The 12,463-nt window shown below is 44.0% G+C and overlaps 1 protein-coding gene across 4 annotated transcripts in view; it reads right to left on the bottom strand.

The window, feature by feature from the left end:
- The window catches only part of ICA1 (islet cell autoantigen 1), a 70,590-nt gene that overhangs the window by 20,086 nt on the left and 38,041 nt on the right, over nucleotides 1-12,463 (bottom strand). For all 4 annotated transcript variants that reach the window (XM_044293899.1, XM_044293898.1, XM_044293900.1 and 1 more), the window contains exons 4-6: nucleotides 11,340-11,412; nucleotides 9,452-9,575; nucleotides 6,985-7,183 (exon numbers count right to left, since the gene is read on the bottom strand). In XM_044293899.1, coding sequence (XP_044149834.1) covers nucleotides 6,985-7,183; nucleotides 9,452-9,575; nucleotides 11,340-11,412 — 396 coding nt within the window. The remainder of the gene's footprint in view (nucleotides 1-6,984; nucleotides 7,184-9,451; nucleotides 9,576-11,339; nucleotides 11,413-12,463) is intronic.

The following is a 12,463-nucleotide window of genomic DNA, read 5'->3' as shown; positions in this document are numbered from 1 at the left end:
AATTCCAATAGTAGGTATAGTACCACTTGAATTTAGAATGATCCCCATTTCTCAGCTTTACTGTTTATATGTGTGTGCAGCAATTATTTTTTTTATTGAAAATGATAGGTTATGATGTCAGAAAAAGCATCTGCATTTTTCCTACATTATTGTACTTATTCTATTTTGTTCTAGCGCCTCTGATAGCTTCCAGTTAGGACCCTTTCACACGAGCGAGTTTTCCGCGCGGGTGCAATGCGAGACTTAAACGCATAGCACCCGCACTGATTCCTGACCCGTTTATTTCAATGGTTCGGTGTACATGAGCGTGGTTTTTCACCCATCAGTTCTGTTAAAGTCACAGCATGTTCTATATTATGCGTTTTTTCACGGCACCCTGGCCCCATAGAAGTGAATGGGGCTTCAGTGAAAAACGCATTGCATCCGCAAGCAAGTGCGTTTTTCACTGATGGTTGCTAAGAGATGTTTTTTGTAAACCTTCAGTTTTTTATCACGCGCGTGAAAAACGCTTCAAAACACATTGCACCCGGAAAAACCTGAACGACTGAACGCAATCGCAGACAAAATGGACTGAACTTGCTTGCAAAATGGTGCGAGTTTCACTGAACGCATCCGGACCTAATCCGTATCATTTGTGTGAATGAGGCCTTATTCCCCTCCAGCACGTACAGCAGAGTGTGCATGTGTTCTAAAGAGCCCGTGGGGAAGAAGCTGCTGCCCTTGAGAACAAAAGGATGTTAAAACCCAACTGCCGGACCCCTCTATCCCCCAATATCTGACCGGTCCTGGCAAATGGGCAGGTGCAGCCAGCGTTTATCCAAGGTATATCGCCATTAGCCAGGAGCTTGGTTTGGGAATGTATCTTTGCCCTCGGATTGAATACGCAGCCCAAAAAAAATGAGTGGCGTTTTTTTTTTAGAAGACGCCACTCTTTCTGTTTTCTTGCTTCTGGCGCCTTTGTATTCTATATTCTGTCTGGACAGTTCTCCTTGCCATGGTCCGACACTGCCGCCATGCCTTTGCAATCCCTCCCCATTGCAGTAGAAGCTGCAGAAAACTATTGGACCGTTCGTAAAATCATAGCCATGTTGCTCCATATCAGGGGTGGGTGTATAAGTGCACAGGGGCCCTGCAGGCAAGGGGGGACCCCCCAAGTGTTGCCATAAGATTTATATACCACAGAGGGATTTTGTGGAGAGCCATGAGATGGGTAGTCTGCAGCGGACCACTCAGTGTCATCAAACTGGCAGCTGAGGGGGCGATAGGAGAGGGTGTCGGTCCGTTACAGCTATCCTATCACAGGTGATAAAGTAGTAAGTGCATGAGGAGCGCCAGGGAAGGGTTAATGATCCATGCCAGCCGGCGATATTTCCATCCTTGTCCATGGGGAAGGATAGGGGCCAAGATGTCTGATGCATTCACAAGCTGATGAGAGTGATGATCTAACCTCCTGCGTCCCCCCTCCATCATATAATACCCCATTGCATCAGGCAGCGGGAAGATCTTTAATCCTTCGATCACTTCAGCTGTAATTTCTCAGGTCCTCGCTCTCAGTAATGCGCACTCCAACTGGGCGACCTCCAATTCCCTCTCCTGCATAATTGAACAGATGAAGAGGAATCTGCGAGCGCTGACGTAATCCCTGACAATGAGGGAATTTCTATATATATATACCCCCACACCATCAATGCAGCTACCAGCACAGAGGATACGGATCCTGCGAGGGAAGGGGGCACCTCAATGTCCGCACCAATGCCCTGGTGGTAGCATGCAGTCACCGTGTAGTAATTTCCTACTTTCAGTTTCATTCATTTGACCTGTCTGGATCTCGCCAACTCCTGGGCAGCGTACAAGTTAGGGTCCAGTCACACATCCGCCGTGTTTTGCAGATCCGCAAAACAGCGGGCCGGCACCCCAATAGAAATGCTTATTCTTGTCCGGACAAGAATAGGACATGTTCTATTTTTTTTGCGGAGCGGAAATGCGAACGTGGACGGCACACTGTGTGCCGTCCGCATCTTTTCCGTCCCAATTGAAAATAAATGGGTCCGCACCCGGACCTTGGACCCAAAGGGCGGACGTCTGAATGGAGCCTTACTCTCCAGGAATACCTTAGAGCTGTGATGGCTAACCTCCAGCTGTGGTAAAACTACAACTCCCAAGATGCCCCCTTGCTTGGCTAAATGGAGCATGCTGGGAGTGGCAGTGTCACCACAGCTGGAGTGCCCGAGGTTAGCAATCACTGCCTTAGAGTATTATAACATTCGTCAGTAGCCTTGTAAATCCGTTGCTTGGGAAGGGGTTAGACGGATTTTCTTCATAGGAAATGTTATTCTCCGTTCACATCCAAAGCTAAATTCTGCTAAGGTCTCGTTACCGGTGATCAAGGTGTTGTGGGAGGTCAGATAGGATTAGTTACAGCTCAGCGGCTCGATCACAGGACTGACAGAGTCTGGTGGAGCGTCACTGCTCTGTTTTTAAAAAGAGCCAGAATTCTGAAAGCAGCTTTGGATGTGAATAAAGACAGAAGAAACCAATCAAAATGCTTACAAAAGCAGTGAAGTAATGTGCAGACGACCTAACCTACTGATGAAACCGTACGTTTCAGATAGCTGCGCTATGACATGATTATTAATCTCTCAAGTTGGAGATTTTTATGGTGAATCCCACTGATTTTGGAGGGATCCACGGACAATAAATAGCTATTAGTCAGAGAGGTGGCAGCAGAGATGTCCGGCAGCCTCTTATCTCTCTCCATAGAACTAGCAGGCCAAGCAGAAAGCGTATGTTGATGGGAAAAAAAGCGTAAAGTAGCTATCAACTATGGTATGTCCGGTGATCTTACTTTAGACCTGTGGCTCTGCAAATATGGCAAAACTACAGCACTCAACATGGCCGACCATGATGGGAGTTGTTGTTCTGCAACAGCTGGTTGGAGATCACTAGTTCAGAGAGTGAGTGGGCCAACATCGCCACCTGCTGTCCACACTTCAGACTGCAGCTGCTGAGAAAGTTACTCGAACTGAATAATTTATGGTCCAGAGAACTCAAGGCGTCAAGAACGATGTCAGAAACGTCTGGCTACAGACACGAATACTGGAGCGATCCCCTCACTGCTCAATAAGTAGCAATGCTGATGTAAGAGCGCGGCTCGTCCGCGTCTGATGCAGGAATACATGACAGTAAAGCTGGACTGCACAGACACCCATACATGCACTATACTGGTCTATGCATCACTGAACACAGATCTGTAGACAATGATCTCCAGCGGACGCCAGCTCCAGTCCGACAGAGACATATGGACTGAATTGTGCATTGTGACCGCAATAGGGAAGATTTTTAATACGTCTGAATCCGGCCTTGAAGGGGGTTATCTGGAAATTTTATATTGGTGACCTATGCTCAGGACAAGTGATCACTATCAGATCTACGGGGCTCCGACTCGTGGGACACCCGCAGAGCAGCTGTTGCAAGGGGATGCAGCGCTCCAGCCTCTTCCTAGTCCAGTGACATCACCATACATCAGTCACACGGCTAAGGCTACTTGCACACTGGCGTTTTGGCTTTCCTTTTCGGAGATCCGTTCAGGGCTCTCACAAGCGGTCCAAAACGGATCAGTTTTGTCCTAATGCATTCTGAATGGAAAAGGATCCGCTCAGAACGCCTCAGTTTGCCTCCGATCAGTCTCCATTCCGCTCTGGAGGCTGCCTGCAGCGTTTTGCTGTCCACTTGACGAAACTGAGCCAAAACGGATCGGTCCTGGTACACAATGTAAGTCAATGGGGACGGATCAGTTTTCTCTGACACATAGAATGTGTCGGCAGATAAGAACCATTTGGCCCATCTAGTTTGCCCAATATACTGAATACTATGGATAGCCCCTGGCCCTATCTTATATTAAGGATGGCCTTATGCCTATCCCATGCATGCTTAAACTCCTTCACTGTATTTGCAGCTACCACTTCTGCAGGAAGGCTATTCCATGCATCCACTACTCTCTCAGTAAAGTAATACTTCCTGATATTACTTTTAAACCTTTGCCCCTCTAATTTAAAACTGTGTCCTCTTGTAGCAGTTTTTCGTCTTTTAAATATTCTCTCCTCTTTTACCTTGTTGATTCCCTTTATGTATTTAGCAGTTTCTATCATATCCCCTCTGTCTCGTCTTTCTTCCAAGCTATACATGTTAAGGTCCTGTAATCTTTCCTGGTAAGTTTTATCCTGCAATCCATGTACCAGTTTAGTAGCTCTTCTCTGAACTCTCTCCAAAGTATCAATATCCTTCCGGAGATATGGTCTCCAGTACTGAGCACAATACTCCAAATGAGGTCTCACTAGTGCTCTGTAGAGCGGCATGAGCACCTCCCTCTTTCTACTGGTAATGCCTCTCCCTATACATCCAAGCATTCTGCTAGCATTTCCTGCTGCTCTATGACATGGTCTGCCTACCTTTAAGTCTTCTGAAATAATGACCCCTAAATCCCTTTCCTCAGATACTGAGGTTAGGACTGTATCACTGATTTTATATCCTGCTCTTGGGTTTTTACGCCCCAGGTGCATTATCTTGCACTTATCCACATTACATTTTAGTTGCCAGATTTTTGACCATTCCTCTAGTTTTCCTAAATCCTTTTCCATTTGGCGTTTCCCTCCAGGAACATCAACCCTGTTACAAATCTTTGTGTCATCAGCAAAAAGACACACCTTACCATCGAGGCCTTCTGCAATTTCGCTGATAAAGATATTAAACAATATGGGTCCCAGAACAGATCCCTGAGGTACCCCACTGGTAACAAGACCTTGGTCTGAATATACTCCATTGACTACAACCCTCTGTTGTCTGTCCCTCAGCCACTGCCTAATCCATTCAACAATATGGGAGTCCAAGCCGCATGCATAACGGATCCGTCTTGGCTGTTAGCCTACTTTCACACTGGCGTTTCTCGGTCCGCTTGCGAGATCCGTTTCAGGGCTCTCACAGGCGGTCCAAAACGGATCAGTTTAGCCCCAATTCATTCTGAATGGATAAGGATCTGTTCAGAATGCATCAGTTTGCCTCCGTTCAGCCTCCATTCCGCTCTGGAGGCGGACACCAAAACGCTGCTTGCAGCATTTTATGTTCGCCTGACGATGCAGAGCCAAACGGATCCATCCTGACTTACAATGCAAGTCAATGGGGACGGATCAGTTTTCACTGACACAATATGGTGCAATTGAAAATGGATCCGCCTCCCATTGACTTTCAGTGCAAGTCAAAACGGATCCGTTTGCATTATCATGAACAAAAATGTATTTATTTTTTCTCATGGTAATGCAAACAGATCCGTTCTGAACAGATACAAGCGTTTGCATTATCGGTGCAAATCCGTCTGTGCAGATACAAGACGGATCCGCACCTAACGCAGGTGTGAAAGTAGCTTAACAGATAATACAAACGGACCCGTTTATGACGGATGCATGCGGTTGTATTGTTGTAACGGATCCATTTTTGCAGACCCATGACAGATCCGCCCAAAACATGAGTGTGAAAGCAGCCTTAGGCATAGCTCAGTACCATTCAAGTGAATGGGGCTGAGCTGCAATACCAAGCACAGCCACTATACAACGTACGGCGCTGTGATGGTATGTTGTGAAGAGACTGCACTGCTCACATGAGCTCCGATGAGCATAGCAGCCTCTTCAAACAGCTTACTGGCCTGGGGTGCTGGTAAACGTACCCCCCCTCCCCAATCGGATGTTGATGACCATCAATATTAAATTCCTGGATAATCCCTTTAACTTGAGAATGGTGTTAGAAAAGCAGGGCCTTGACTCCAAAAATATATGTCAAAGGGGTTGGCCAATTTCTAATACAATTTGTCCGTTTGCATTATGATAAAAAAAAAAATTTTTTCATGGTAATGCAAACGGATCCGTTCTGAACAGATACAAGCGTTTGCATTATTGGTGCGGATCCGTCTGTGCAGATGCGTCCGTCTGCCGTTCAGCGCCTGAGCAGGATAAAAGGCTCCTCGAAGTAGTGAAAGGAAGTGGTCGCCGCCATCTTGCAGCCCACAGACCCAGCAGGCGACAGGTAAGCATCTTCACTTCGCTGACACTAGGGCAGCTGGGGGCCTCCAATAAGTCAGTACACAGCCACATATGATTGAACGCAGCATACATGATTGTATATGACATTTTGACAAATTACAGTATGCAAAAAAGTTTTACTTTATTTCAAAGCCATTTAAAACAGAAACCGCCATAGCAAAATGTCCAAGTTGAATAGAACAGCCACTTATCTGAGGCGTTTCTGACCCATCTTAGTTTAAGAAATGCGTCAGATAAGTGTTTGTGCCCTTGAACTTTGACATGGTATTTGCAGTTTTTATTGCTTTTAAATAAAGTAAAACTTTTTATTTTGCTGGATCATCTGCATATTGTAACTTTAAAGGCCATGTACAATTTATATAGTGCATTGTACTCATTTTGAGCTAAATATTTTTTCAATTGGTCTTTATTAAAAATGATGAGCTGTTTTCTCTTCACAGCTTTGAGTTTATCTACTAGCAGAGTCTGTATTTTGTCTCCGCTTGTCAGGCAGCTCAGCTGACGGCTCCTTATCTCTGCTATCTGACGTTATAAACATTCATTATAGCTCAGTTCTTATCCTACTGGAAAGAATGTGGCTTAAATAAGTGTTTATGACCTTAGTAATTTAGAAATAGGGGTTATTAGATGAAAGTGAAAGTACCAGTCACACAGCTAGAAAAACTGTTAACCCTTTGTCACAGAATGGCTCAATATTTTTAATAAGACCAATTGAAAAAATAATAGTCCCTGAAGGTGTACATAGCCTTTAAGAGACACGAAGAGCGCTTCCGGATTTCGTGCACCCCGTGAGCCTTTTCTCATTCTGACAAATGACATTAGAATTTGACCTACACCCCTTTAAGAAATTTAGATAAGAAAACAATGATATTGAGGATTGGATGAATACAAATACCTTTCTAAATTTTTCCATCTGCTTGTATAAGTCGGGGTCCAGTTCTTGAGAGACATCCTTCATCCACAGGAGAACCCCACGATACTCAGTTCGGGCCTGCTCCATCCTGTTCACGGTCAGCCAGCAGTCGGATATTGCTCGGTAGCGGAAGGTTTCCACCTCCTGGTGAAGACGAGATAAAGGACTTCTCAGAGCCAGCCTGAAAGAGTGCGGAAACGGATCAGAAGCCTATCGACGCACACACTTTTATCTCCGGATCTACACACTTTATGTATCTTCTACACTGGAAATGGCTTAAAAGGAGGAGAACTCGGAACACACTGGCTTCCTAATAAATTTGCTCTGCCGGGCATGAATTCCTTCTTTTAAGACTAGGAATAATTGTTTCAGCCATTTTTATAACTAGTCTTGCCGGCAGTGTTAACCCTTTCACTACCAGCGGGTATCATAGCTGTTTCAAACAGCAGAGACCTGCAATAATGTCGATCGCGGTAATTAAAGGCTTTAGATGCTGTGATCAAGCAAGATCACAGCATCTAAATGCGCAAAAACCCAGAAGCTTGTGCTTCCTACCGTTGCCCCGTGCGGCCAATGGGGGCATCGGTAGTTGTGCTGAACACTGTAAGCCTCGCTGATGAGGTTTATAGCGTTCATGCTGAAATACTTATTTTCTTTATTTATCAGGATAAGAAATGAGCAAAATTCAATCCAAATCCCATTTTAAAAATCCTTGATAGTATATAATGAAAAATTCAAAAACATAATTACATTTTTTTTTAAGTTAAAAAATAAAATATAAAAGTTTAAATCATCCCCATTTCCGTATAATTAAAAAAATAAATACCTAAATAACAATAAATACAACTGCGACCGAAAACGCCCATACTATTAAAATATTTTTTTTTAAAAGATTTCCAATATGGCGAATGGCGTAACGGAAAAAAGGGTCAAAATGGCCAATTTGCCATTTTTTTCATTGCTTCTTTACCCCCAAAAAAGTAATAAAATGTGATTAAAAAGTCACGCACAGTTCAAAATGGTATCAAATAAAAACTACAGATTATCCCGCAAAAATGAGCCCCTAAACAGCTCACTAGACACAAATATAAAAAAAGTTATGGGGGTCAGAATATGGTGATGTAAAAAAAAAATTTATAAAAATGTATAAGTTTACATGTATTTTTACACTATTTAGATTTTGTTGTAATCGTACTGACCCAGAGAATGAAGGGCATGGGTCAGTTTTGCCACAAACTAAACGCCGTGGGAACAAAACCCATAAAACGGTGGAGGAATTGCGGTTTTTTTTCCAATTCCACCCCATTTTGAATTTTTTTTACAGCTTCCCCCAATACATTTTATGCCACAATTAATGGAGGCATTAAAAAGTACAACTTGTCCCGCAAAAAAATAAGCCCTCATACAGCAATGTGAACAGAAAAATAAAAAAAAAGTTATGGCTCAAAGAAAATAGGGAAGAAAAATGAAAAACGCAGAAACAAAAAAAAATAAAACTCTGGTAGTAAAAGGGTTGAACCGGCTACGCATTAGTGATTGCCAGTGCATGTTTTCCAACCTGTTGTTCATATTCTGCCTATGAAGGTTTTCGGTTTAGATGATGGTGCCAATAGTTAAAACAACAAGTCACCGACTGATTTTTTGCCATAACTTGTGGTCGGGTCTGGGATCCATAGCTTGGATGCAGATTTGTCCTTCGGCACAAATTCAATATGGCAGATCAAGTTTTCCACAGCTATCTGCCATAGGTCGCCATCTGTCCCGCTTGTTCAAACGCTGTCGTTACAAAATGTCTACATAACCCTTTTTCGTGTATGGCCAGCATTACTCTAAGTCCACTCACCCATGCGCCACTTGGGGACATATCAACATTGAGGCCACTGAACACATAGCTCTGCATAGGAGCTGTAGGCACAAACGGTAGGCTTTTTCTAATCCACTATTTGCAGAGATGCGCCTATTGCTTTTTGAATGTAGATGCAAGGCACTTGCTAATGTATTGCGATTGTCCATATTGCCTCCTTTGCTGGCTGGGTTCATTTTTCCATCACATTATACACTGCTTGTATCCAGGGGTTACGACCACCATACAATCCAGCAGTGATGGCCGTACTTGCACACTATTGGAAAAAGCGCCAGCCTCTCTAGTGGCCGCAACTGTGGGAGCGCACATAGGCTGGGGCTTATTCCTATAGTGTGCAAGTACGGCCATCACTGCTGGATTGCATGGTGGTCGTAGCCCCTGGATACAAGCAGTGTATAATGTGATGAAAAAATTAATCCAGCCAGCAAAGGAGGCAATATGGATAATCACAATACATTAGTAAGTGCCTTGTATTAACTTACTCTACATGATAAATGCCACTTGTTGAAGGGAGAGGACCCCTCTATAGGACATTTCAACATAGGTTGTCTTATCCCCAGGAGCTCTTTCTAAAGCACCACTTACCTCTGCTGTGAAGAGAAGCAGAGAGCTTTTCCCGTGGCCTGCATAATTTTTCCTGCCCTTGATTTATTCTGAGATCCCTGGGAACGGAGAAATTTCCCCAGTTCGTTCTCTTCTTGGGATAAAACTAAAAGGAAAAGAAAGCAAAGAATAAGATACAAAAATCAGACCGCACAAGGGCTCTGCAACCTATGGCTCTTCAGCCTTTTAAAAACTACAACTCTCAGCAGGTTTCATAGATCTGACAGTACTAGGAATATATAGCATTGTATTCCAAATACTACAGCAGAAAAGCAAATAATCATCTAGACGCAAAAAAATAAATAAAAATAAGACGTCTAATATTCATGAGGACAAGATAAATCAGGGAGTGCAGAGACTTGGCCGCCTCCATGTACCGCCGTACAGGCTACAACAGTACTTAAAGGGCTTCTGTCAGCCCCCATTGTGCAATTTTCATTAGCCGACATTAGCCATTTGCTAATGTCAGCTGAGTGCAATCATACATGTCCTACCTTTGTCTGTGGCATATTTCTTGTAAAAAAAAAAAACACACTTTTATCATATGCAAATTTCTTCACTACCAGCAAGTTGGGCGTGTACTTGCCGCCGCATCTGCTGCTTCTAGACACGCCCCATCTCCTCTTGATAGACAGGGCCAGCGAGCGCTCTCCTCCTCCCGCTGGCCCCGTCTGCTGATGAATTCCCGCACCAGCGCCGTAAGGTTCCTCAATCGGCGCAGGGGTACTGAGTGAAGGATGCGCGCTTGCCAGCTCCTTCCAGGGGGGGTTGCGCCGATTACATCACACTACACCCGGAAGAGAAGACTGCCGATTATCGCTGATGCCGGCAGTCTTCTCTTCCGGGTGTAGTGTGATGTAATCAGAGCAGGAGCACTGAGGAACGAGCTGGCAAGCGCAGGACGCCTGCGCCGATCGAGGAATGTTATGGCGCAGGCGCGGGAATTCATCAGCAGACTGGGCCAGCGGGAGGAGAGCCCTCGCTGGCCCTGTCTATCAAGCAGAGATGGGGCGTGTCTAGAAGCGGCAGCTACCAGCAAGTACACGCCCAACTTGCTGGTAGTGAAGAAATTTGAATATGATAAAAGTATGAATTTTACAAGAAATAAGCCACAGACAAAGGTAGGACATGTCTGATTGCACTCAGCTGACATTAGCAAATAGCTAATGTCGGCTAATGAAAATTGCACAAGGGGGGGTGACAGCAGCCCTTTAATGCATGAACAATTCTCCCCAGGAGCACGGCTGTGTAAGCCATTATATCCACACTTTAGAGCGATATAACTGGATCAGAACCGACAGAGCGGGATGGTAAAGATTTTTAATGTAGACCCATAATGAGACTAAAAGTTAGGAATAGCATTATCTATTTAAGGCCACTTTCACATTAGCGTTTTCAATTCCGCTATAGAGATCAGTCATAGGATCTCAATAGAGGAAGAAAACGCTTCAGTTTTGTCCCCATTCATTGTCAATGGGGACAAAACTGAACTGAACAAAACGGAGTCACCAGAATGCATTCCCATCACTGCAAGCAGTGTTTTTCTGTCCGCCATGTGGGGAGGAGCAAGACAGATCCATCGTGACACACAATGCAAGTCAATGGGGACGGATCCGTTTTCTCTGACACAATAGAAAACGGATCCGTACCCCATTGACTTTCAAAGGTGTTCATGATAGATCCGTCATGGCTATAGAAGACATAATACAACCGGATCCGTTCATGACGGATGCATGCAGTTGTGTTATGGTAACGGAAGCGTTTTTAAGATACATGACGGATCTGCAAAAGACGCTAATGTGAAAGTAGCCTTACCCACAAGAGGGCGCTGATTGTGCTCTGAACGACAGGAGAACACACAAAAACTTACAGCAAATCCTCTTCTGATACTGCTCAATCACCTTCAGCAGCTCCATACACGTCCGCTGGATAGAATGGAAAAGCTGGAGAAAAGAGGAAAGACTATCAAACAGGTGCCTTGTGGAGTTATTATCAGCAGATGCATCACCTACAGTACGTGTCCACTATCCCAAATTTCTGGAATTATCTTGTTCTGGATAAGTAATGTATGTACACAGTGACTGCACCAGCAGAATATTGAGTGCAGCTCTGGAGTATAATACAGGATGTAACTCATAATCAGTACAGGATAAGTAATGTATGTACACAGTGACTGCACCAGCAGAATAGTGAGTGCAGCTCTGGAGTATAACACAGGATGTAACTCGGGATCAGTACAGGATAAGTAATGTATATACACAGTGACTGTAAGCAGAATAGTGAGTGCAGCTCTGGAGTATAATACAGGATGTGACTCAGGATCAGTACAGGATAAGTAATGTATGTACACAGTGACTCCACCAGCAGAATAGTGAGTGCAGCTCTGGAGTATAATACAGGATGTAACTCAGGATCAGTACAGGATAAGTAATGTATGTACACAGTGATTCCACCAGCAGAATAGTGAGTGCAGCTCTGGAGTATAACACAGGATGTAACTCAGGATCAGTACACGATAAGTAATGTATGTACACGGTGACTGCACCAGCAGAATAGTGAGTGCAGCTCTGGAGTATAATGCAGGATGTAACTCAGGATCAGTACAGGATAAGTAATGTAATATATGTATATAGTGATTCCACCAGCAGAATAGTGAGTGCAGCTCTGGAGTATAACACAGGATGTAACTCAGGATCAGTACACGATAAGTAATGTATGTACACGGTGACTGCACCAGCAGAATAGTGAGTGCAGCTCTGGAGTATAATACAGGATGTAACTCAGGATCAGTACAGGATAAGTAATGTAATGTCTGTACACAGTGACTGTAAGCAGAATAGTGAGTGCAGCTCTGGAGTATAATACAGGATGTAACTAAGGATCAGTACAGTAATATATTTGTAAATGTATTACTATTCTTATGAGAAAATGACCTTTTGTTCAAATCAAAATTTTATTTTCATACCATGGACTGTGAATGACAGACAGCTCCGC

The sequence above is a fragment of the Bufo gargarizans genome, chromosome 5, assembly GCF_014858855.1.
Source record: "Bufo gargarizans isolate SCDJY-AF-19 chromosome 5, ASM1485885v1, whole genome shotgun sequence".
NCBI lineage: Eukaryota > Metazoa > Chordata > Amphibia > Anura > Bufonidae > Bufo > Bufo gargarizans.
This window is presented reverse-complemented; position numbering and strand designations above follow the sequence as displayed.